The sequence below is a fragment of the Equus quagga genome, chromosome 11, assembly GCF_021613505.1.
Source record: "Equus quagga isolate Etosha38 chromosome 11, UCLA_HA_Equagga_1.0, whole genome shotgun sequence".
Classification (NCBI taxonomy): Eukaryota; Metazoa; Chordata; class Mammalia; order Perissodactyla; family Equidae; genus Equus; species Equus quagga.
The window spans coordinates 2424028-2448402 of record NC_060277.1 but is presented as its reverse complement, the minus strand read 5'-3'; the positions used below and the strand labels follow the sequence as shown (position 1 = coordinate 2448402).

Here is a 24375-nt window from a genome sequence, read left to right as displayed (position 1 = left end):
TAACATTGGGAGTACCCATGATGCATTAGTCATTGTGCTAGACACTTGGGGGTTCAGGAGTAATCAAATAAAACAGATGCATCAGCAAACAGGCATTCGCCTTGTTTACTGAAAACCTCACTAGAGAACGCTGTACGGCAAACTTACAGAATCACATACTTAGAGATGGGGCGAGGACAAGGAGAGGGCAGGCTGTGCTGAGCCCTCACCCACCCCACATTGTCTCTGTTGCTCCTGGACAGATGCGACATGCTTCACGTTCCACCAGTGACCACGGTTAACACATCTTCGACTCAGGAAACTCAGTTTTGATTTTTTTTTCCCCCCAAAATAAGTCTAATCGTATGTCAGGGGCTCCTTTTGTTTTGCTTTGTTTAATGATCTATTAGGTATAGCCATGGAGATGTCAGGTGTTTCTGGATTTCTGCAGTAGCATCCAACATTCAGTCTATAGCTCCATGGGTATGGAAAGCCGGTTGTGCCAGTAGCTTTTGATCTCAGGATCACTGCCATGGTGGTGTGTCCTTGAAGTCAACAATTCCAGTGATGCCTCATGCTTCTCCACCTTCCCAGTGGTGACCCACCATCAGCTCCCCTCATAAGCCACTTCAGCATTTTTATCTGAGAGTTATTCTTGGAGGCCCAGTCCATAGCCTGCCCCTCATGATTTTATAAGCACCTAAATACATGCATTAATTTCCTTTCTGCTTAAAAAAAAAAAAAAAAAAAAGCTATAGGAATGGAAAGGAAATAATCAAAGAACCACAGCTTATTAATTATTTGCTGATACCATTTAACGTTACCTACTTGCAGAAAACACTTGCTGTCTCAGTTGACACTGGGCAAACCTCCAGGCAACAAGGATTTCTGTTTTGAGTTTTATTTGCTAATGTTTTTTCCCATTCAAGGATATCAAGACACTTGTCCTAAAAAGATTAGCTGCCAGAGACCTGCTGAGAAACTAATACATTCAAGTGACAGCAAATATTTGGAAAAATAAAGAGAGTTGCAAAAGCTTGTTTGAAGCAGGAAACCATCAACTGGTTTAAGAAAGTTGGAAGTGCTGCCAACCGAACAGTGTGTGAACTTTTCACTGTCTTTAATATTTCTTCCTTCTTTTGCGTAAAGCAGATACTATTATCTGAATATTATTGTCATTTCAGATATAATTTTCTCTTAAGAGAATCAAGTTTGCTGAATACTTTTGTGTGACTTTTAAAATTATACCTAAATATCAATTTTTTACAACTAATTTTATGATGAAAGTAATTTAAAAATACAGTTCACTTAAGGGAAATATATTTTATTGCACATTTTGCTGGAATGTATGATTTAGCTAATGGAAATTAAATATTTTTAATTAAAAATGCTAAGTTAGTTGTGGTATTTTATGGCATCCATCTTGTTCTTCCTGATTAAAACCAAATTTTAGATTGGATATTAAAAATTCTTAATAAGTAAGAATTAGCAACCAACTTGTGAAATATTCAAGTTAAAAGTATTTCTTTTAAAATTAAAAGTTTTTTTCATTTTTAGTCCTAAATAATAATATGAGAATTAAAGTAGAATTTTAATAAATGTTATATTTATTAATTCATATTTTTGTATTGCAATCTCATCTACAGTAATTTAAATCAGTACATTCTTGTTCATAATGAATTAAAAACTAAATTTGCAATGATACTATCATCAACTAGTTACCCAGAGGAACTCAAGTGTGGGTTGGATATTTTAACTGTTGTTCAAATTATTCTTTTTCCTTTTGTTATGTTAAGGAGATGCCATCACCAACCACCCTGAACCAGACCAGGCCTCCCCACGAGAGCTGTGCCTGTGACCTTTGCCTTATTTTTAATGCTAAGATCTCTCCAGGAGGAGCTTAGGCCTTGTTACCATCACCTGCAGTGTGTGTGGAAGCATGTTTTCCAACTGAGGCTGCGCAAGAGAATTCCCACCTCTCCCTTCTGAATATTCATTCCCCATCCCAAATAAATGTCCCTGCTTCCCTTTGTGTGAGGACACCATGACTCTGGAAATCATTCCGCATGGTCTCCTATTTGCTGCAAATACACTTTACTTTGTGAGACAACTGCTTCTGGTGGAGAGTCTGATTTAACTCCCCAGGAGGGAACCCACTTTGGTTCAGCACCAATACTATGGTGTAGATAATATTACCTTACTTACAAATGAGAGAGCAAGTTTGGCAAAAGCAAATAAACTGCCCAGGATAGCATCGTAGGTCCATGGAGGCAGCAACAGGATCTGAAGTTGGGTTGGTCTAACGCAAGGCCTGCACTCTAACAGGTGGCACCTCTCGCAGACAACCAGTGGCTAATGAACGAGAGAAGGGGATGTAAATAGACATAGTCTACTTGGCCAAGATAAGGAGGTGGCCAACAGTCTTCAGAAATCAGTATATACTGGTCAAGCATCGGGTACACTGTCAGCCTTCATCTCTGACTCATTGGAGGGGAGTATTCTATAGTGAGTGGTACTCTCTGAGCCTCAATTTTCACTCTCTTAAAAGACTATGATGAGAGGATATGAGATGGTAGACATACAGCACTGAGAACAATGCTCAGCACGTGGTACAGGCTAAATCAGTGTTAGCGAGTGTACAAGTCTTTATTAAGGGTCTGGTACATATAAGGTACCAGTGTGACAACAACGAGGCATGTTAGGAACACTAGCAATGAAAGTGGCTTGATTCTTCCTGGTCTATGAGAGCAGCAGGCATCACACACATGGGCTCCTGTGCAGCATAGCCTATGTGCGATGGGAGGGAAAGATGTGCCAGCAGGATCTCTCTGTTGCTAACCCGGCTCCAGCCTCTTGGGTGGGGATCTCAATAACTACGCCCTATTATTTGGGGGCAGTGCTGGCTGGGAGAGATGGACACAAACAATGCAAGTTGGTCTCAGTATTTCAGGCACAAAAAATAAAACAAAGATGGAGATCCCATGGAGAGATGGAATTTTGAGAATTAGGCAGAGCCTGGTGATCAGAGCTGGGTCCCAGTCAGGGTCACCCAGCAGCAGCGCATTGGGAGGGGGAGTCCCAGCATCCATGGCCAGGTAGAGCAGCAAGGGAGGAGGGCTGCAGCTCCGAAGAATCCAACGGGGCCCGAGACCTTCCCCCATGGCAGATCCTGCAGCTTTTTGAGACTCGGACCTCGTGACTTAGCCAATTAATCCCCTAAACTGGGTCATCACCCTGGGTTGCACAGCACGCAGGAGCCCAGCAGCAAAGGCCCTGTAAACACTGGCATCAATGAGAAAAAGCATGGAAAGGATCTGGTTTCTTTCAAGTCCTGAGAACAATCAGATTCCCTTCTGAGCCTTGCTTTAAAATCAGGTGCCTTTACAAAGCAGGGCAGTTAAAGAATTAGTTAGAGGTGCCTCAGCCGTTTCCCAGATGGCCAGGGAGATGAAAATGAGGAGGACGACTGCCTCGTGGTCATTGGAAGGGCCACCATGCCCACCCTTGCTGCTCTGTCATTAGCCTGTGTGGTCAGTGAACCCAGGCAGCCCAGGACTGCTAACGTACACAGGTTTCACAGGAGTTTCAGAAACTTCTCCTGGATTTGTTCTTGTCCAGGAAAGAGAGCAAGACCCCCACAGCTTCACCCCCACCCAGAGCCGTCTGTGTCTTGAGGGGTGTACATGAGGCTGCCCTTGGACTTGGGTAGCCCTGGAAGTTATGCAACCTCCACCCGCCATCGGCTGCAAAGCAGGAAAGCTCGCCCATCCCGGCACACACATGAGGCTGGACTCCAGAATCACTTCCCTGTAGAACCCAGAGTGTGGGTTGATTGAGCTTCCTAGCAATTTGTTTTGCCAAGAAGTTGAAAACACTTCAGAAACCTCTGATCTTTAATTTAAAAATAATTATTAACTCTTTCAGGTCATAAAAAATACCACTTTAAGAAGCAGGAAATGGATCCTAGCGATTGGAAAGGGTTTAACCTCAGCCAAAAGACAAGCAGAACAGGAACAGATAGTCAGGTCAGATTGCACGGGTCGTTAACTCTCCCATTTGCTCTCTGATCTGACTTTGTGGCATATGTCAGCATCCGACATTACTTACAAAGAAGTGAAGCGTGAAGAGATTAAATAGCAGGATAAATTCCTCCTGATATTAGGTCAGCAGAGCAGCCAAGAAAAGAGCGCACGATATAGACTGTCCCCCTCGGATTCAATGCCCTCTTACAACCCTCAGGCACACCTCATCTCCCTCCTCCGGTCCTTCTCTTGACTCATCAAAGCGGCTTGCTTCCTTTTCTTGCCCCTGAGCCAACTGTCCATCTCTTTGTGCACAATGCAGGTCCTCACAGAAAATGGGTTGATGTGGATGTAATGAGTCATCCTTTCCCCTCTGCCCCTCTTTGTACCAGAGGATTTCATCAGGAGGTGTGTGGAACGTGAATTCTCCCATCCAGGAATATTTTTTCCCCCAGAAATTACTTTGTCTTATAACATATTAAGCGCAGGTACGATAAAGACAGACAGGAGTAGAATTAACCACGTTGCAAACAGTGAAAGAGGAAAATGGGCAGGTGTAGCGTGTGCTCAATCTTTTTGAGGATGAGAAATAAGTGGCGAAAACAAGGTATTGGGGAAGGCAGTCCAATCTGATGCTCAACGGCCTCTGTGAGCCCAGGGAGCCAGGTGCGGAGAAGCAGCATGCAGAGGGCCGTTTTCATATTCAGAGTGTCGATTACGGGGGCAGTTCTTTCTTATGAAATATTTCAAGCATAAAACGCAGTTTAGAGAATAAGTTAAGGAACAAATCATTACAGAAAGAGGTGATAAGCTCTGTACGTGCTCCACCATTTCGTTACTCTGTATATCTTCGCCCTACCCTGAATTTCATGTTCGTTACTCATTGATGTTTTTATGCTTTTTCTGTGAATTAATGTACCCATAAACAACATATACTACTTTTAGCTATTTGCAACTTCATAGAATGGAGATAGTTTTTTTGCTTAACGTTGTACTTTTATATGACTTAAATGTTATATATAATATGATTTGAAAATAGTATTTTATATGATTTGAACATTACGCAATTTGAATATTATATATTTATATGCGCATATCCTATACGTATAATATGTTTTTACAGTACATGTGGCACTAATTCATTCATTTTAACTGCCATGTAGTATTCTAATGTGTGAATAACATTACTTATCTGTTTCTTAGCTGGACGTTGAAGTCGTTGGGGAAAATGTCTCTAGTTACGGTCTGGAAGGTGACTTTCTATGTTGTAGGGCATGCACATTTCAACTTACTAAGGTTGAAATCTGCTAAGTAGCAAGTAGAAATCGAGTAAGACTTTGCCAATTTTTCTCCAAAATGGTTCTATCATTTTATACTGCAATCCACAGTGTGTGAGCATATTCACTTCTCTACATTCTTGATAGCACTTGTTATTGCCAGACTTCTAAGTTTTGCCACACCAATGAGTTCAAAATAGGCTTCACTTTATCTTTAATTTGCTGGTCCTGGTTATTAGCATGCTTGAGTATATTCTCTGTGTTTATTGACCATGCAGATTGCCTCTTCCATGAATAGCTTGTTTACGTCCTTTATCCATTTTTCTATTGGATTATTTGTTATTTTCTTATTGATTTGGAGTATTTCTTTACATATCCAGGTACTAACCATTTATCAATCATATACATAAATGTGATCTACTCTTAAATGACTGATTATATCTCTGGAGTTTGCCTTGCACACAAGTTTTAACAAGCAAGTTAAAACTGAGATATAGAGAAGAAAGTTGATACTCCCATGAGTCTGTGGGTTCAGCATTCTGAGTGGAGTCTGTGTGTGGGAAAGCATTCTGAGTACCACTTTTTCATCATTTCTTATTTGTTTTTTCCCCAAGTTCAGAGAGTTAAGTATAGGCCATGTACCTTTGTGCTTGGTAATGTCTGTGCTTGATTACAGAGTGGGTAATTTAGAGTTATTTGGGTGCTGTATAAGGACCAATTTTGAGAGTGATTAATCTCTGATTATTAGATCTAATAGATTGCATGTCTTTCACTGAAATAGAACCCATTAGAGGCTGGCTGCATCTCTGGCCGTGACTTGTCACGGGAGCGCCCAGAATCAGCTCTGGGCAGGTCTACGAGGCATGCAGGGCAATCTAGCCCAACTTGCTTCTCAAGTACATTACTGCCAGGCAAGTCTCTGCTCCCTGTCCCCAGACTCAGGAGCCAAGGAAAACTTGAGAGTAGAAAAATGACATCGTGATGTGAGGTTGCCTAGATGTGCATATGTTGCCTTGGGAATCCTGATATGAAATCTTAAAATAACTACGGCTTTCTTTTTCTTTCAGAGGTGTGGCGAAATCTTGTTTGAAAACCCTGAACAGAATGTCAAATGTGTTTGCATGCTAGGTAAGCAAGCTTCTCATTTTAGATATATTAAGTGTTTTGATGTCATGTGGACTTACTGTGGTTCTGTTGCCTTGCTGTCTCTTGTTCCGTATTGCAGAGGCTTACAGGCTCTTTTATAGATTTATAAGCAGCTATAATGCATTTATATGTGGAACACTTGATGATAAAAGCAGGTTTTGATTTTAGATAACTGTCAATAAGTCAGGACCCGTGATTCTGAGTCTTTCAAAATTTTTCTGGGATCATCTGCATAGCATAGAATTGGGTGCTTTGTATTCAGGCAACTGTGATAAGAGTAAGAATCGCATTGTGACTCCTCAACTAGAGATGATAAGCTGGGTAAGTAAACTATTAAGAATTTACATCACAGCACCAAGCCCTTGCTTACAATGCCTGGGAGAAATAGACATTTGAACTCATCTGAAGGCAGCACAGCGACTACCCACACTGCATTTGTCATAAAATTGCAACAGTGTAATGTCGCAAACTCTTTAATATATAGTATTGTGTCAAGAAATGAAGTTGATGTTACTTTTCTCATGTTATAGGTTGGAAAACTAGTACAGAGAATATGTGATGCGCTTAACCTCAAAGTGAGAAATGGTCCAAATCTTGAAACGAAAGTTTCTAAACTGCAGAATTTTCAGTCTGGTGTTTAGCTCTTCTTTAAGCCACTAAACTATGATAGCCAATGAACTTTCAGTTAAATATAACGATAGAACAAAACAGTAGCTTGGATAAATAAAAATAATCCTTAAATTTGCCTTTCACTCTGTCCATTTCAACCTGGAACCGTACTCATCAGCAAAGAACAAAATGACTCGTTTTAGCCTCTTCCCATTTTCTCCGGCTACCCCATATGTTGGCAGCCTGGGTGATTTGTGAGATGACTCAGAAGCAGACAGCAAGATACACAGAGGCAGGGGAAGGCGTTGGTAATTTATAATTCAGGACAATAGGATAACAAATAATCAAAGGCTGCTCGTAACTTAAAAACAAAGCAAAAAACAAAAAAAATACCCAGACAAAAACAGACCATATTTTCCTAGCCTTCTGATCTTTCTTATTTTCTTGTACTAGGGTTTTAAACCTCTCTGTTACAGTGATTACATATTTTTATTTTAAGATGGCAGCTGTGTAGTAACGTATCCATTGGAAAATGAGTATTTTACTTGGAAGCACATGAACAATGAACATAGCATAGCATCTGTACATCTATTTCAAATATTCAGTATTCCTTTCCCTTAACCGTGAAAATGCCTCAAAAATGCTAATAGTTCAGAGTACAAGGTAGATACGAAGATGGATAGGGAAGGAAGCAGAAAAAAATTCCTTTATTCAGCCCTATGTCCCAACCTTGCACTTGAGGAAAACCCTCCCCACCATGTCAGAGCTATTAGTCAATTAATTCGTCTAATTCACAATAACAAGATGAAGTTGGTGCTTATTATTATCCTCATTATACAGATAAGAAAATTGAGGCAAATATTCAGATACTGTGGGTAACTTAACACAGCTAAAGTATTATTTGATTATAGCTTCAACCTGATCTGGTAACTTGAGTCAATTTTTAACTCACACTGACTTTAAGCACATGAGCACGTCATCCAGTTTGACTGAATTTTCCCTTGTCCTGGCTCTCATGTGCATTGCTTGATTACTTGTAGCTAGGACAAGGACAGCAATAGTCTATCTACTGCCTGTGGACTTGACGTCACTTAAAGCAAGATCAATCATCTTTCCATCTCTTCTAGATCACATGGTATGGTTTGTATAGCCACCAGAAGACATTCCTGGCCGCCAAATGTTGTGCCCCCAATGAATCTGCCAGATTGCGCCAAATTATAAAATTAGAAATATGTCTATATAAATCAGTTTTTATATTACTACTACTGTCATATAATTACAATTAATTGAGCACTTACATATGTGACAGGTGAAGTCCATTCTGAACACCTTACATAATTAGATCACTTATTCTAAGTAAATCAAGACATGGCTTCTCTTTCAAAATATAGACACCTTGGCAATGGCAGTATATTACTAGGCTTGCAGATTTCATTAGTTTATAAGATTTCTATTTTCTTAGTAATATAGAAATAAATAATACAAGGGAACCATGAGAAGACATTTGTATTAGTTTGAGGAAATAGAAAAAGTAAAGATGCAATGTGAAGAGCAATTGTACATTTTACCTTTAAAATACGGGTTAAATGTTTGTTAAATGTCAAGGAAAATACTCTATCTAGTAAATCTGAGTTCCTTATATAGTGAAAATTGTCTGTGCCTTCAAGGAGCTTACATCTAAGAAGGCTTAGACTTTTTCCTATTTATCCTTTTAAGACAATTGCTACAAAACTTAATTGAAATGTTTACAAAGTCTTTTGAAATCTTGGATGAAAGGGAATACCAAAGTAAAATAATTATGGATATCAGTATACACAGAGCGACCTGCCCTTAGCATGTATCCGCCCCAACGCTAAGGCTGCCATTTCACAGCAATATTGTACAAGATGACACGAAGCAAAGGTGAATGGCTTATTCCCTTAAAACAAGAGAAAATCAAGTTACGAACATGGAACTCACTAAAACTGAGACCACGTCTTGTATTTCATCAAGAAAGGGCATCTATATTAACACAACGACAACAGCAAAGCCCGCCTCACCGTAGTCTGAGGTATTCATTAGGTAGTTTCTTCCTTTGAGAAAAACCTGTGATGGGAGCTTATGTCTTCTTGGGCATTTCTTGAAGGAACTTTTATCTCCAGCAGTAAAGGATAAGGAGGCCCCCGTATAAGGGACTAATAAGTTTTCTCAATGTTGCCAATCATAAATGTAGCTTGTATTTTTGGAGGTAATTTTATAACGTTCAATAAATCAAAATTTCTAAACAAGAAAACCCAATATACAAAGTCTGCATTTCCGAAACTCCCCCCCGATTTTTCTGCCACCCCAATATTAAGATCTCAAATGGAGGCCAACCAGAGACATCCATAGGTTTAAACTGTCAAGCTCTTGCGTCATGGTCTGGGTGTCACTCCCAGGTCTGGGGTGCCTGCCTGGACCCCAGCTGTGCTCTGGTTTCAGCACAATCGAGAAGGAATCAGGAAGAAGGTCACTAGCTAGGGACGTCGTCTGCAGTTTTCTCCTCTCCCGCGGGTGTGCCCCCAGATCGTTGTGAAAAATACAATTTTTGCGCTTTTTGTCTACCTCACGACTTCCGTGAATAAGCCTTCCTCACCACAGCCATGCTTCTGGCGCATTACATTCAATGAGACAGAAGTGTAAAATTCACCTTGAGTTACTCTGAGGCACTGAATCCAACGCAGTTTTAAGTGGGAGCAGATTACTGTCATGTATGCGTCTTACGGGGAATCATTTCTGGGTTCAGGGAAATAGTTCATATTGGATATGAGGGTAAATAAGGCTGAAGTGCAGAGCTGGCTGCATTGAGTGTTAACTATTTATTCCTTAAAATTCCCTCAGAGAGGACAAATGTGGACAGCCAGGTTAAGCACCAAATTGTAATAAATGTTGCTTTCTTCTTTCCTTCACCGTTAGGATAAATGTTCAAAATTCCCAGCTCTTCATCTCCCTCCATTTTAAAATTTGGCCATAAGATTTCTCTCAAGCTCAAACTGACCCCATAAGTTTACATAGCTGCAGGTGCCCCTCGACTCACAATGGGCTTATGTCCCGAAAAACCTGTCGTAAGTTGAAAGTACTATAAATTGAAAATGCATTTAATACACCTAAACTCCCAAACATCCCAGCTTAGCCTGGCCAATCTTCAATGTTCTCAGACACTTACATGAGCCTACAATTGGGCAAAGTCATCTGACACAAGCCTATTTTATAATAAAATGTTGACTAGCTCATGTAATTGATCAGACCCTGTACTGAAAGTGAAAACAGAATGCTTGGATGGGTACAGAATGCTGTCGGTGTGTCAGTTGTTTACCGTCTTGATCGTCTGGCTGACTGGGAGCTGGGGCTCCCTGCTGCTGCCCAGGGCCACGAGAGAACATCGTACACCATAACACTAGTCTGGGAAAAGATCGAAATTCAAAGTATACTTTCTAGTGAAAGTGTATGGCTTTCACACCAGTGTAAAGTTGAACAATCACAAGCTGAACCATCATAAGTCGAGGACTGTCTGTCTATCAAGGGGTGTGCGACTGCACAGCAAGACTTTATGTAAATTAGGTGTGACGAACTGATACCAAAAGATAACGGAAGCTGAAGAGGAATTACCAGTCCTTGCACAATTGATGTGTAAAGTATGGCGAGCTACTCAAAGGGTTTTACTTTCCAATTATAACGAAACTGTAGAGTACAAAGAGCCAAGAGTATTTAAAGAAACTACATAAAATGATCAACGTTGATTCACTTCTTAGTTCATGCGCTGACCTTACTCACTGAAATGATAAATCCTGGGAAAAGAAACTTTCAAAAAACATTCCCAACCAAACTTGACACCTCTTACAACTCCATCTTTCCTCTTATTCTTAAAGTGAGGTTCTTTTAAACAATAAGCCTTAATTTATGATATTTTGTTGTCTCAATTTCTCCATCCTCTTTATCAAGGTTTATTTTGTTCCAATTGAAATTTCCAGTGGCCCTGCTTTTGTTTCCCATGTGACCTTTAGTGCTGATTGAGGTCATACCATTTGAATGTAATGTATGAACTTTCTTACCTGCCATGACTTCGAAGGGGGTGTTCATATTGTCAGATTTCTGGCTGAAGTTTATTATAAATCGTTTAAAGGGATTGCCAGTTTCCAAAGCGATAGAATACCGTAAGATCAATATTTTATTAACATTCAACATGAGCATAGAGAAACTTGCTTTCTACTCCTACCTCTGAAAAGTTAACTGTGTCTTTTAAGCTTCAATTTATAGTTTTTCTGCAAAATAGAAACAAAAACATCCATCCTTCCTAGTCCAGGGTTGTTACGGTGATGGAATGAGATGTTCTGTGAGAAGACGTTGCTGGCTATGATACCCTAAATATAGCTTATGCATCAATAATAATAATAAATAATTGAAAATAACAAAATGATGATAAACAACAATAAATAGACTAATAAATAATAAATTTTTATTGATGATATTAATAGTGTTTAGAAAAGCAACTGAAAAGCCAAAACATTATATAAATGTAAGGGCCATTTTTTAAAACATTAAATACATTCCTCAAAATTCTGCAGTGCCTCAAAGGCGTTCATCCAGTATTTACTCAACAGATATGCACTGACCACCCACTATCTGCAAGGTACTGTGCTAGACCCCAGGATGCAAAGACCAGTGCCCTCAGAGAGTTTACATCCAGGAACAGATTCGAGCTCTGAACCCCAAAATCTGGAACGCCAGCTTGAGAGAGAAACGATACAAAAGAAATAAAGATAAACTGTGTTGGGACTTGAAAAGATGGAGCAAGTACATCCGGCTGGGATCTGAAGACGCGTGGCTTCAGATAGGCACAGGCCGAGACAGCGGAGCATGCTGGGCGGATACAGGACGCCATTCGAAACCAGACACGAGAGTGCTGGAGCGCGGCAGGTGGCAGTGAGAGCTCTGGGCCCAAGGGTGATGAAAGGATGAACTGGAGAGGAAATTGAGGCCTTATTGTAGGCAGTTGGACTGTTATCATGGGCTCTAAAAAGAACGGAAGTATCAGATGAAAGAGAGTTCTGGTCTCTTTCATTTAGTTAGAGAGTATTTCTGTACTTCCACAGTATTCTAGAATGCTCTATAAACTAGTTCCTACTGGAGTGTATTAAGTCCAGCCGTTCCCCAATACTTGCGAAATTAAACAATTTTAACTCAATGTACATTCAACCTCATGACCTGAAGCCTAGGTTGGATTTTTTTTAAATGCATGTTAATTTTATCTTTGCCCCTTAATATTAAATATTTTATTTAAGAAATAAAACAGTATTGTCATCTTTTATTCTAGAGGAAATTGATAATTTTTTACTTTCTGGAACTTTGTTATCTAATAAAATTGGGTTTTTTTATATTAATATTTTGCTCATCACTGGCATTGGCCTGTGATTTTTGTATGTGAACAATTTCAAGGTCTATAAACTTTTTCTTAAAAATTAACACACAGTCTGCTTTAAGGCAGAATATTATCTGGTATCCCAGTGGTTCACTGCCGTGTGGTAGGAAAAGCAGAGCTTTTAAAGACTGGTACCAGCTCCAAACACTGTGGCCACAGGCAAGTCACTTAAGGGTTGTAAACCTCAGTTTACCCCTCCCTAAAATGGAATAATAAGGAATAATAGTAACATTATTATCTACCTTATTAGGTTTCTTGAGGATCACATAGCATCGTAAATATTAAAACATTCCATAAATGTTTATAAATGAGAAATATAAGTATTACTTTTATTAATGATAATAACTAATTTGTTCTAAGTCTTTGGATTTCATTTTATATCAGTAGTATTTTTATCTGCAAACTGACAGCTTTGGTATAATTCAAATATTCAATTATCTCCATTTGGTTCAAGTGAATACATATTTTCAAGTGCATGTTTGCAATCTGGAAATAAGCATACGATCTCGTGGGTTATTAAAGAAAGATTATTGTAAGGACTATTTCATGTGCACTTGACTTTAAAAGCGAAGGCTTATGTTTAAAGACAAAAGTTTTCAAGTTGCTCAACTTTGATTTATCAAGATGAAAATGCTTTAGTAATCTTAATTTCCACTTACAAAGCACTCCATTCATATCACATGGATACATCGATTCACTCTTCCTATATGCATGTTCGTGGATGGTATCTTCTAACTCTCAAAAGAGAGTAAATTGAAACCTGGGTATTCCCAGGAAAGGGCAGTGGTGGCATCGTCCCCATCACTCACCCAGGGCCCTACCTTGCTTTACTTTTCACTGGACTTGTCACCAAATGATATATTTTATATTTATTTGTTTATTCATCGCTGTGTTCCAGCCTCACCCCACCACACACCCATAGACACGGAATGTAAATATCATGACAGCAAGGGTTTAGTTTTATTCACTGCTGAGCGCTCAGCATCTGGAGCAGTGTCTAGCTACCTAGACCCTAACAAGAACTCAATATTTGCTGAATGGAGAGATGCTGATGTATCTGTGAGAACAGCATAGTCATCTGCAGGACGTGGCCCAGATGTTTCAAAGACTGGTTTGTATAGCATGTAAAACCATCTGCTAAGTCAGCCAAGGGATGGGTCAGCTCCTGCAGGAACTAAATGGCAGCTTCCCAAGCATATTACTCTAGGTTACAGGATGAGAAATACCTAGTTCTCTACAAATAGGCAATTAGAATCTATCCTAACAATCAGGTGATTAACAAATATTTCTCGAGCTCTCCATATGCCCAACCCTCTGTTAGGGGTACTCTGAAAGTTGATATAATAATGAGCAAAGTACAGTCCCTACTGCCACAGAGTTTATTCTCCTGCAGATGGAACATTGTGTTGAGAAAAAGGGGGAGCCCCATTATTTTGTCTTCTCTATGTTTATAGGAATACACAGAAAATTACTTCAGCCTGAGCTTTATGATCTAAAAGACTTTCTACATTATCCTACTGCCTTTTAAAATGTTTTATTTCGAAGTCAGTATTGTCTTGCAGGAGGAAAATAGGTTTCCTGGTTTCACGGTTGCTGTCTGTGGAATGTTGCAACATTTCCACAAAAACAAAACATCACACGTTTGAATGCAGCTGGGAACCAGGGCTCAGATAAGAGCCAGCTGCAGGATAACAACGCAAGCACAGGCCAACTGTCAGGACTGAAGCTGTCAAACCAAAAGTGATAGAAGCATTAGTCTTGCAGTAGCTTCATTTTCTGTCTGAAGGCAGAGAAAATCAGATCTGTCATGCTTCACACAAAGCTACACTTCAGAAAATTTGTTCAGTCAACAAACACTTATCTGTACATATTGTGTGCGAGGGTAGGGATGCAAAGACATCGAAGTTCTGGTTTCTGCCTTCAAGAAGCTCCCAATCTAGTGGGACACGGACAAGTGTACAGACAATGACAATATAGCATGTCAACCATAATAAGGACAGGCCAGGGTCCATGGGGAGGCGCAGGGTGGTGTGGGATAAGAAAAGGCCTGTGCAAGTGCAGGTAAGGAGCAGAGGGCCAAAGAGAAGCAGCAGACTGCCCTGGGAGGCTGGAGGGGCGGTCCACTGGGAAGGGCATTGGCATTTCGAGGCAGGAGGAGCAGCAGGTGCAGGAAGCTCAGTGTGACCAATTAGAGAAACTGTAAGGCATTTTGCCTGGAGAAAGAACAAGAGGAATGAGATGGTAAGATAATGAGCGTGGAGAGGAAGGTGGGGCAGCTTCTAAAGGGCCTTATAACGGGGCAAAGAACCATTGTAGGATGTCTAAGCAGAGGGGCTACAAGGCGAGACGCACAGTTTAGGTGGATTTCCTGGTCAAGGTAGAGAACGCACTGGAGGAGAACAAAACCGGAGAAAGAGAAACCAGTTTAGGACACCCCTGCAATTACCAGGAGAGACCTGATGAGTCCCGTCCAAACCGAGACAAGGCCAGGGAGGACACAGGCGCAAGATGCAGGAGACTTTGAGAGAGGGTGATAGAACTTTATGACGGATTGAGTGCAGGAAACGCAGTTAAACAGAGAATAGAGAAAGATGCTGTCCCCTGTCCTCCCCTCTCCTCCCATGGGGAGGATAAGAAAATAAGACTTTCAAGTGGGGAAAATGAGAAGTTAAATTTTGAACACAGTAAATTTGAGATTACCAAGAGACTCTCAGATACAGTAGGAAGTCTGGAGCTCAGAAGAGTGACCTGCAAGTAGGTGACGGTGACAACATGTCAGTGATGACATCGCCCAGGCAAAAGGGAGGAGGGAGATGGAGGTGCACCTTAGAACGCTTGGAAGCATCATACTGAAGGGTCGGGCAGGTTCCAGAGGAGTCTAAAGAAGCCTAAAAGTAGGAGATTGAGAATGAATGGGCAAAGAGACCAAAGGAGAACAAGAGAGGACGGCATCATCTTAGCCAGCAGGAGAGAGTTTCAGAAGGAAGGTGGCAATGGAAAGGCAAAATACCATTGAGGGCAAATGAAATCAAGCCTAGAAGGCATTCACTGGTCTTAGCAACCTGAAGGCACCGTCAGCGAGAGAATCACCAGAGGACTGTCCGAGGCAGGAGGGTGGCATGGGAGCCGAACAGCAGAGAACCAGGAAGGCGCTGCTCTATCAGGAAATCCGTGCATAGTATGATGGTGCCTGGAAGGAGTTCTTCAGACAGGAAAGATGTGAGAATGTTTTGGCGCAGAGAGGAAGGAGCAAGTGGAGGAAGTGGTGGAATATTTCTGAAGAGAAAGGGGGTAATTGTGAGCCTTCAGCCCCTCCCCTGGCGACTGAGAGAAGGTGGTGCCAGTGGACAAGGAGGAAGAAGGATGGAGAACACATCTGCCAGGGTGGAGATGGGAGGAAATTGACAGGATTTCCGTCTGGTTGCTTCCCTTCCTTTTAAGAAGAAAGCGTGCTATTCTCAAGACGAAGGAGAGGAGTAGTGGAGGCAATCACAAAGAGGTAGATAAAGCTGTGAAATTAATGTAGGAAGCAAGAAAGAAGTGACTCGAGAGAGCTAAACGACTTAGTGGGAAGCAGTTCTGTGGTGAGAATCTATGAGCTAAAATGTCAGTGTCTATTCGTTAGTAAGAAAAAATACGTAAAACACAAACTGTGTTCCAAACACACATCTCAGAGAAGTGGGTGCTCCCTGTCCACAAACATCCTCCCCTCGCATTTTCTCTTTAGCTGCCTCCTCCTCCAGGGCCCAGCCGAGGAAACCTGCAGGGGGCTGCCTTCTTTGACCCTAATTCGCAAGCCCCTCTCACACTGTGAATATTGAATTATTTCTCCATTTCCCCATCTAGCCTGCATAGTCCAAGGGAGTACTTCTCCATCTTATTTGTCTGTGTATCCCTAGCACCCAGCATTGGCCTAAAACTCGAAAGAAGCACAAAACATAATTCCTAATGAATGTATAAGAAAAGTGTATGGTTATGTGTTGTCCCCTAACCTTCTCCTCTGACCTCATGGTGCCTCAAGCAGGCTCTTTTCTGACCTCTCTTGGCCTAAAGGGGATGCCTCCACTTCCACCTCCCAACAGTCAGGGAGACCAAAGGTGCTAAGTCATTTGAGCTCTGGGAGCACCAGCATCTCCTGAGTTGGGCCCACGCCTGGCCTGTCCCATCAGACCTGCCTCTTCCTCCTCAGCCACGGCTCCTCTGCCTCCTTTTCCCCTCTTACGAATTTTGTTCAAAGACTCTTTGCTCTCAGGATGAGTTCACCCAGGAATCATCGTGTACATCAAACATTACAAAAAAATTCCAGAGACAATGTCATTTCTTTTTTGCCCAAAAACAATGTTGGGCGTTTTATTGGAAGGAACACAGATTATAATTTTATTTCATTGTAAATTTATTTCTTTTTAACAGACAAATTGTTCGTGTAGGCTAGCTATTCATGATGGCTTCAGAAGTCCCAACCTGTCAATCTCAAGCCACCTGCCTGGCCAGCCATAAGTATATAATGTTTTTTAATATGTATAGATTATAAACATCCAAAAACTGTAGAAATTGTCAAAGAATGAGACAAAGTTATGTATATTATAAAAGATACAGAAAAAATAATTTTAAAATATTGAAAAAATAAATATTTGTTCCTATTCTATCAATTGTTCTCTTTGACCTATAGCATTTCTTTGTCATGTCTAAACACCAAAAGCTACTTTATTAACTTGCCAAGAGATCATTTCCAAAGAAACAGCTAACTGGTGGTAAAGAAAGCTTAGTTTCCATAAGCCTAAAACTTTCGCATCTGACTGATTAATGCATATTTTCAACTTATGTGAAGCTACCCTGGACACTATCAAAATTACTGATCTTTAAGGCAAATCTAAAAGTAGGTTATACATAACAATAGACAAATGCAAAGAATTTGCTTTTGCCTACTTTAAGGTAGTCAACCACATATGAGTTTGGTACATTTGATTTGCAGTCAATATTTTAAAAATTGTACAATATGTAGTTTATTGAGATAACCAACATTATAAGATTTTATCTTTATCTAAATTCTGGATTCTGAGGGCTCTTGTTCTATGTGGCACAGTAGAAAATTGAAGTTTTCATTTTCATTTCAAACGGGTCCTCATGTTCCTAAATATAAGAGAATAATCCCAGAAGTGTTAATAGGAAGTAGAATTGCATAGGGTTGGTGAACACAGTGTCTTCACTGTTCAGTAATAACCATTTACTACAAATCTGAGAATTGTTGCAGTAGGTATAGTAAGTCCATGAAAGAGACACCATGCCAAGCTGCCTTCTAAAATGTATATTATAACATCAAGCATGCGTTTTAATATTTCATCCTCTTTTAGAAAATCAAATATTTGGAAAAATTAATTGAACATTTTGGAAGTACATATTGAATTGAAAAATACATTGTCTGCATTTCTCAGGAAAAGTGTATCTCATTCCTGAATTACTACATTTTTATAGAATGGGTTTGTTAGTAATTAATTCCACTAGGCAGTCTGTGCAAAAGTTATCTTATTCTGTCTGCTATTTCACCTTTTGTATCAGAGAAAGTCTTCTTTCATGGATCATGTTTGTTTTTTTGTTTGCTTAATTATTTTATTGAGGTCTTATTGGCTTATAACATTGTGTAATTTCAGGTGTACATTGTTATACATCGGTTTCTTAACAGACTGCATCATGTTCACCACCAATAGTCTAGTTTTCATCCGTCACCATACCTTTGTGCCCCTTTACCCCCTTGCCCTCCCTCTGCCCCATTCCTCTCTGGTACCCTCTAATGTGTTCTCCTTATCCACGTATTTGTTTATCTTCCATGTATGAGCGAAATCATATGGTGTTTGTCCATCTGTGTCTGGCTTATTTCACTTAGCATAATTCCCTCACGGTCCATCCATGTTGTCACAAATGGCATGATTTTGTCTGTTTTCTGGCTGAGTAGTATTCCATTCTATATATATACCACACATTCTTTATCCAATCATCCATTGATTGGCACATGGGTTGCTTTCACATCTTAGCTATTGTGAGTAATGCTGCAGTGAACATAGGGATGCATAAATCTCTTTGAATTGTTGATTTTAAGTTCTTTGGATAAATACCCAGCAGTGGGATAGCTGGATCATATGGTGTACAGATGGCCAACAGGCACATGAAAAGATGCTCAACTTCACTAATTTATTAGGGAAATGCAAATCAAAACTACAATGAGATTTCACTCTATGCTTGTCAGAATAGCTATAATTAACAAGACAAGGAATATCAAATATTAGAGAGGACGTGGAGAAAAGGGAGCCCTCCTATACTGCTAGTGGGAGTGCAAACTGGTGCAGCCACTGTGGAAAGCAGTATGGAGATTTTTCAAAAGATTAAAAGTGAGGGCCAGCACTGGTGGCCTAGTGGTTAAGTTGAGCACACTCTGCTTCGGTGGCCCGGGTTCAATTCCTGTGTGCAAGCATATACCACTCGTCTGACAGTGGCCATGCTGTGATGGCAACTCTCCTACCAAAAAAGGGAGATTGGCAGTAGATGTTAACTCAGGGGGAACATTCCTTACCAAAAAAAAAAAAAAAAACATTTAAATGGATCATGTTTACAAGGTGGTTCACTAGTGAAATGTCGAGAGGACTCTGGGTAACAGTATGTGAATGACTGTGATCATGTTTTGGATAACTTAGTGGACATATGGAACTGGTCATCACAGAGTCTTAAGCTAATCTCTCAATATTTGAAGGGGCTTAGTTCTTTCAAACGTTGCTTTCATGCGACTTTAAGGTTGAAAGCAGCTTTGAGAGTCAAGTAACTTCTCAGAGCCTAAACCACCTGCCTGGACCCCACAAGTTCAGGGTCAGAGTTCAGACATGTGCACACACAGAACTGTGTAAACTTTTAGGACATTACAATAAATAAAAATATTTTCCCCTGTTGAAAATAGAGAAGTATCTGATTAAAAAAACAATAAACAATGTAACAGAGCATGTCTATTTTCTTTACTTTCCTATAGGGAAAGCTTATTAGAAGATTGGTATCAAATGTTAACGTCTTTAAAAGAATGACTTTCGATTAGTGTATTTAACATTAGTAAATACACACTAATATACGTAACTGCTCCCAAGCTTATATTTATCAATAGCCTGATATCCCTCAGCCACTGAAATTGTAGCTTGCATATTTATTGGCACTGCTAATTCTGCGAAGTCTATTGAGCCATTCGTTTGTTTAAATAGAAATTTTCTTACTTTTTATTGAAATAGAGCTTAAATTCTGATAAATATCCAATTTTTAAGTGTATAATGCAATGAATTCTTACAAAGTTAACATATCCATACAAAACCACTCAGATGAGTGTAGACAGTTTCCCTTATACCTCCTCTGAGATATTACCCTCCGAAGATTCCAGTGACTCACTGACTTCTAACACCACCCCTTAATTTTGAAATTCATGTAAATGGAATCAAAGAGCATATTCTTTTTGCTGTCTACCTTCTTTAACTCAACATTGTCTATGAGATTCATCCATGCTGTTGCACATAGCTATAGTTCATTCTTTTTTAATTTCTTTTGCTGTAGAGCAAAGATCAGCAAATTACAACCCATGGCTAAATCTGGCCTGTCACCTGTTTTTGTAAATAAAGACTTATTAGAACATAGCCAAGCCCACTCAGTTAGATATTGTCTATGACTGTTTTCACACTACGTTGGCAGAGCTGAGCAGCTGCAGTACAGACCATATGATCCCCAAAGCCTAACTCATTACAGAACAAGATTGCTAACCACTGCTATAGCATATTCCAGTGTGTGTGCATGTGTGTCGGGGGGCAATTTATTTATGTACTAACTCTAGGGGTAATGAACATTTAGTTTTGAACTATTACAAATAATCTCTAGTTTGGGATTGTTACAAACAATACTGCTATAAACATTCTTTTTTTTTTAAGATTTTATTTTTCCTTTTTCTCCCCAAAGCCCCCCAGTCCACAGTTGTGTATTTTTACTTGTGGATTCTTCTAGTTGTGGCATGTGGGACACCGCCTCAGCATGGCCTGACGAGCGGCGCCTTGTCCGCGCCCAGGATTCCAACTGGCCAAACCCTGGGCCGCTGAAGCGGAATGGGTAAACTAAACCACTCGGCCACGGGGCTGGCCCCTATAAACGTTCTTATATGTCTTTTTGTGCACAGAATTACGTATTTTCTTTTAAGTATTTACCTAGAACTACAACTGCTCTGTCACAGGGTACATATATGTTCAGCTTTAACTGATTCTGCCCCGAATAGTTTTCTAAAGTGGCTGTACTAATTTACCCTCCCACCAACTGTGCATGAAAATCCCATAAATAATTTAACATTCGATAATTCTCTTTGGGTAAAAGTTGGAATTCATAATTCATCAACCGACTCAGTAAAACAACATTAGCCTCTAATGAAGATCACGATTATCGTCTATGGAAACAAGTCCCCAGGTTGATGATGGTAGTAAGAAAACAGGTGTATTTTATTTGTTGATTATCAATGAACATTAAAGAATTACAGTTTGTTGCATAAACCAGACTAATAGTTATTCTTTGTTGATCACTTGCAAATAAATGTCCCACAAATGATCCTAGAAAGTGCTTCCCACTTACAGTGGAACCATAAACAAAACCTGGGTTCATAAATAAAAACTCTTCTGTGTGGAGATAATTTCCATGTTTTTCTTTTACTACAAAATATACAATGAACTATTTTTTTATGGATCCAAAGTTATAATATGAAAAATATAGTTAAAGCATCTAATTGTGAAAAATCAATAGTGTAGTCCTTTAGTATAAAACCACACAGCATAGTGAGTCCACACTTACCCTCACCTGTTGTTTTCCTGGGTTTCTCTGCACTTGCACTAGGAGTGAAGCAGCAAACTATTTTCACTTTGCCCTTTCATCAGTCTCTCTCAGTGTTGGGGACGTCCAGGTGGAGCTGGGAAGGTCACCTTTAGCCGATATCAGAATGGAGTCAAATGAGAGGATTATAACTTCTCGATATTCAAGGTGTTTTGGCTCCCTGGGTAGTGGGATCATGAATGATTTTTGTTTCCTTCTTTTGTCTCTCTGTATTTTCCATGTATTCAACAAAGAGTAATTGTTAGTTTTATAGTAAGAGAAATTTTAGATTGTTTTTCTGATTTCTAAGGGTACAAAGATTGTTTCTCATTGATTGTTTGCTTTGCTAAAACCTGCACCTGACAAGTGTCAAAGCTTTGATGACTTGTTCCAGTGGTGAGATAGACATGAATGGAGAGGGGTTTGTGATATGAACTTGCCTTGGGGTAAGCACTATTCTGGTTGCTACATCTTGGAGATGAGTTGTGGCTTTTATTGAATTCTACCTCACAAAGTCACCTTCCCCCAAGCAAATGGATTCTCTAAGATCAGCCATTCCCTTTGCAGAGCGCATGTCATCCCAGCAAGCCTGTGGCCTGTGTCACAGATAAAAGCACCACCCTGGGGCCAGCCCGGTGGTGTAGTGGGTAAGTTCATGCACTCCACTTGGGCGGCCCAGGTTCACCGGTTCAGATCCCAGGCACAGACCTACACACCACTCATCAAGCCATGCTGTGGCAGGTTGGCAGGTGTCCCACATACAAAACAGAGGAAGATTGGCACGAATGTTAGCTCAGGGACAATCTTCTTCGCAAAAAAAAAGTACCACCCATTGACACACAGCCCGTGAAATAGCACAGAAGTTGCACAACAATATGAAAGTCATGTAACTGAGGTCTGTGGTTCCGTGGCAAATGGAAGCCTTCCAGAACAAACAAGCTAAGAGTCTGTTGCACCAGGGATGTGTGAGGGCTCATTGCACAAATGCCATGAAACAACATGGAACAAAACACTGTGGAACTTCCTTAGGCTCTCAAAGTTGTAACCTGTAACACATGGAGAGACACACATGCATGCACGTACTCATGCACACACGTGGGCACGCACAGGCAGCCTGCGTCTGCCTCAGAGACCCCCTCAAGGTATTGCCAAGAGGCGTTTCAATTACGCCAGGAGAATTGGTGCTTTTGTGGGGCTAGCAAATGAAAGACAATTACACATTTCCACGTTCAAGATCTTATTCTGTTCTTTTCTTCTCACCTGGGACACAAAAAGCACAAGCTTTTTGTCTAAGAGGGTAGAGGTGTGTGTGCAATTATTTTGCACAGCCTGTTATTTTGCTTTCAGTATTCAGGGAAGAAACAAGGAGAAATGTTCAATGGCTTTGCATGACTAAAGTCTGTCTCACATACAGGGCAATCCTGCTGATGTGAAACTCTAGAAAGAACTACATCTACACTGTGTTTCTCCAAATGCGTATGGTCGTACATATTTGTGTGTGTGTGTATGTGCGTGTAATTTTTAGTGGTAGGAAAAATTTTAGCTTTATTTGATTCATCGTATTCTTTTGGCATTTTACAGCTTTTCTACCATCAGCATGCATTACTTTTATAGGAGAAAAATAAACGTAACAAAGAAAGGCCCTTAGGGCTGTGGGACTACGCCGTACAATACTGTGATGATGCACACACGTCGTTATACGTTTGTCTAAACCTGCAGAATGTGCAACACCCAGAGTGAACCCTAATGGAAACTGGGAATTTGGGGGGATGTTGCTGTGTCTGTGAAGGTTCATCAGTTGTAACAAAGGTGCCACTCCAGTGGGGGATGTGATAATGGGGAGGCTGCACACATATGGGGGCAGGGGCTATATGGGAAATCTCTGTACCTTCAGCTCAATTTTGCTATGAACCTAAAGCTTCTCTAAAAAATAGAGTCTATTTATTAAAAAGAAAGAAAGAACCTTCTGGTAACTTAAAACACATGAAAGGGAGATAAAAAGAAGTGAGGGAGAAGCGGACAGCCGTGTGCGGGTGTGGCCAGGGATTCTGGGCAGGCACTGGGCTGTTCAGGGGCAGGACCAGGAGTAGGACTCTTCTGAGAACCAAGCGACAGGACAGCCTTTGTTCAGGCCCCATCATCTAGTTTATTGTTTCCTCACAGGAAAATTAAAATGTGTTATGACCCCTTTAGCAATCCACCCGATTTTCAAATAAAAAGCTTTTTTCTGGGTCCTTTTTTAAAGTGAACCTTCCACTGGAAGGAAATTCAGTGGCTTCCCTAAAATATATAGCTTTTAAATTGCATCCATAACCATGGCCATTACAAAGAGCAGTGCTGAATACTAAGATTTCTAACGTACAGTATAAATTAATGATAAGGGAAGGAAAATATTGACTTGTATGTCACTTTGCTTATAACATGAGCCGAGTTAATCCAAAGCTCATCTCACATAATGTTCTATAGCTGCACGATCTGATAATGCTGATTTGTCCAACAAAAGTAGGTATCAAGTACTACCAAGTCTGTACGCTCTTCTAGGCACCACAAAAACAACACTGAATAAAACAGACAAAATTCGTGCCCAGTGGAGCTTAGATTCTGGTGGGATGTGATGGTAGGGGAATGGACAGTAAACAATATAAATAAGTAAATTATATACTACATTAATTAAAGGTGACAATGGGAGAAATTGTTACTGCAAAAAATTGGGGTTCTCTGCTCAATGCACATAAATAAGCCAATTAATTATGGCATCAGCCTTTGGGGGAGAAATCAGCTTTTATTCTGTGAGATCCATCTGCAGGGAGACAGGAGGCATGTGCCCTCAGATCTATCTCCCCAATTAAGGATTTGGGGCGAAATTTCAGAAGTTAAGGAGAACAGGCTGGCACGCGGAAATGCTGGTAGGACAGACTCCGATTGGTGGGCTTCAGGCATTTATGGTAAAAGTTTAAACATTTATGACAGGGTTCTAAACATTTATGATGGGGTTAAACATTTATGACAGGGTTCTAAACATTTATGATGGGGTTTAAAC

General features: G+C 40.3%; 1 protein-coding gene across 1 annotated transcript in view; it reads left to right on the top strand.

Moving 5' to 3' along the window:
* The window catches only part of PDE7B (phosphodiesterase 7B), a 293000-nt gene that overhangs the window by 81906 nt on the left and 186719 nt on the right, over positions 1–24375 (top strand). Inside the window, exon 2 of the mRNA XM_046677064.1 lies at positions 6346–6406. Within this exon, the coding sequence (XP_046533020.1) occupies positions 6346–6406 (61 nt within the window). The remainder of the gene's footprint in view (positions 1–6345; positions 6407–24375) is intronic.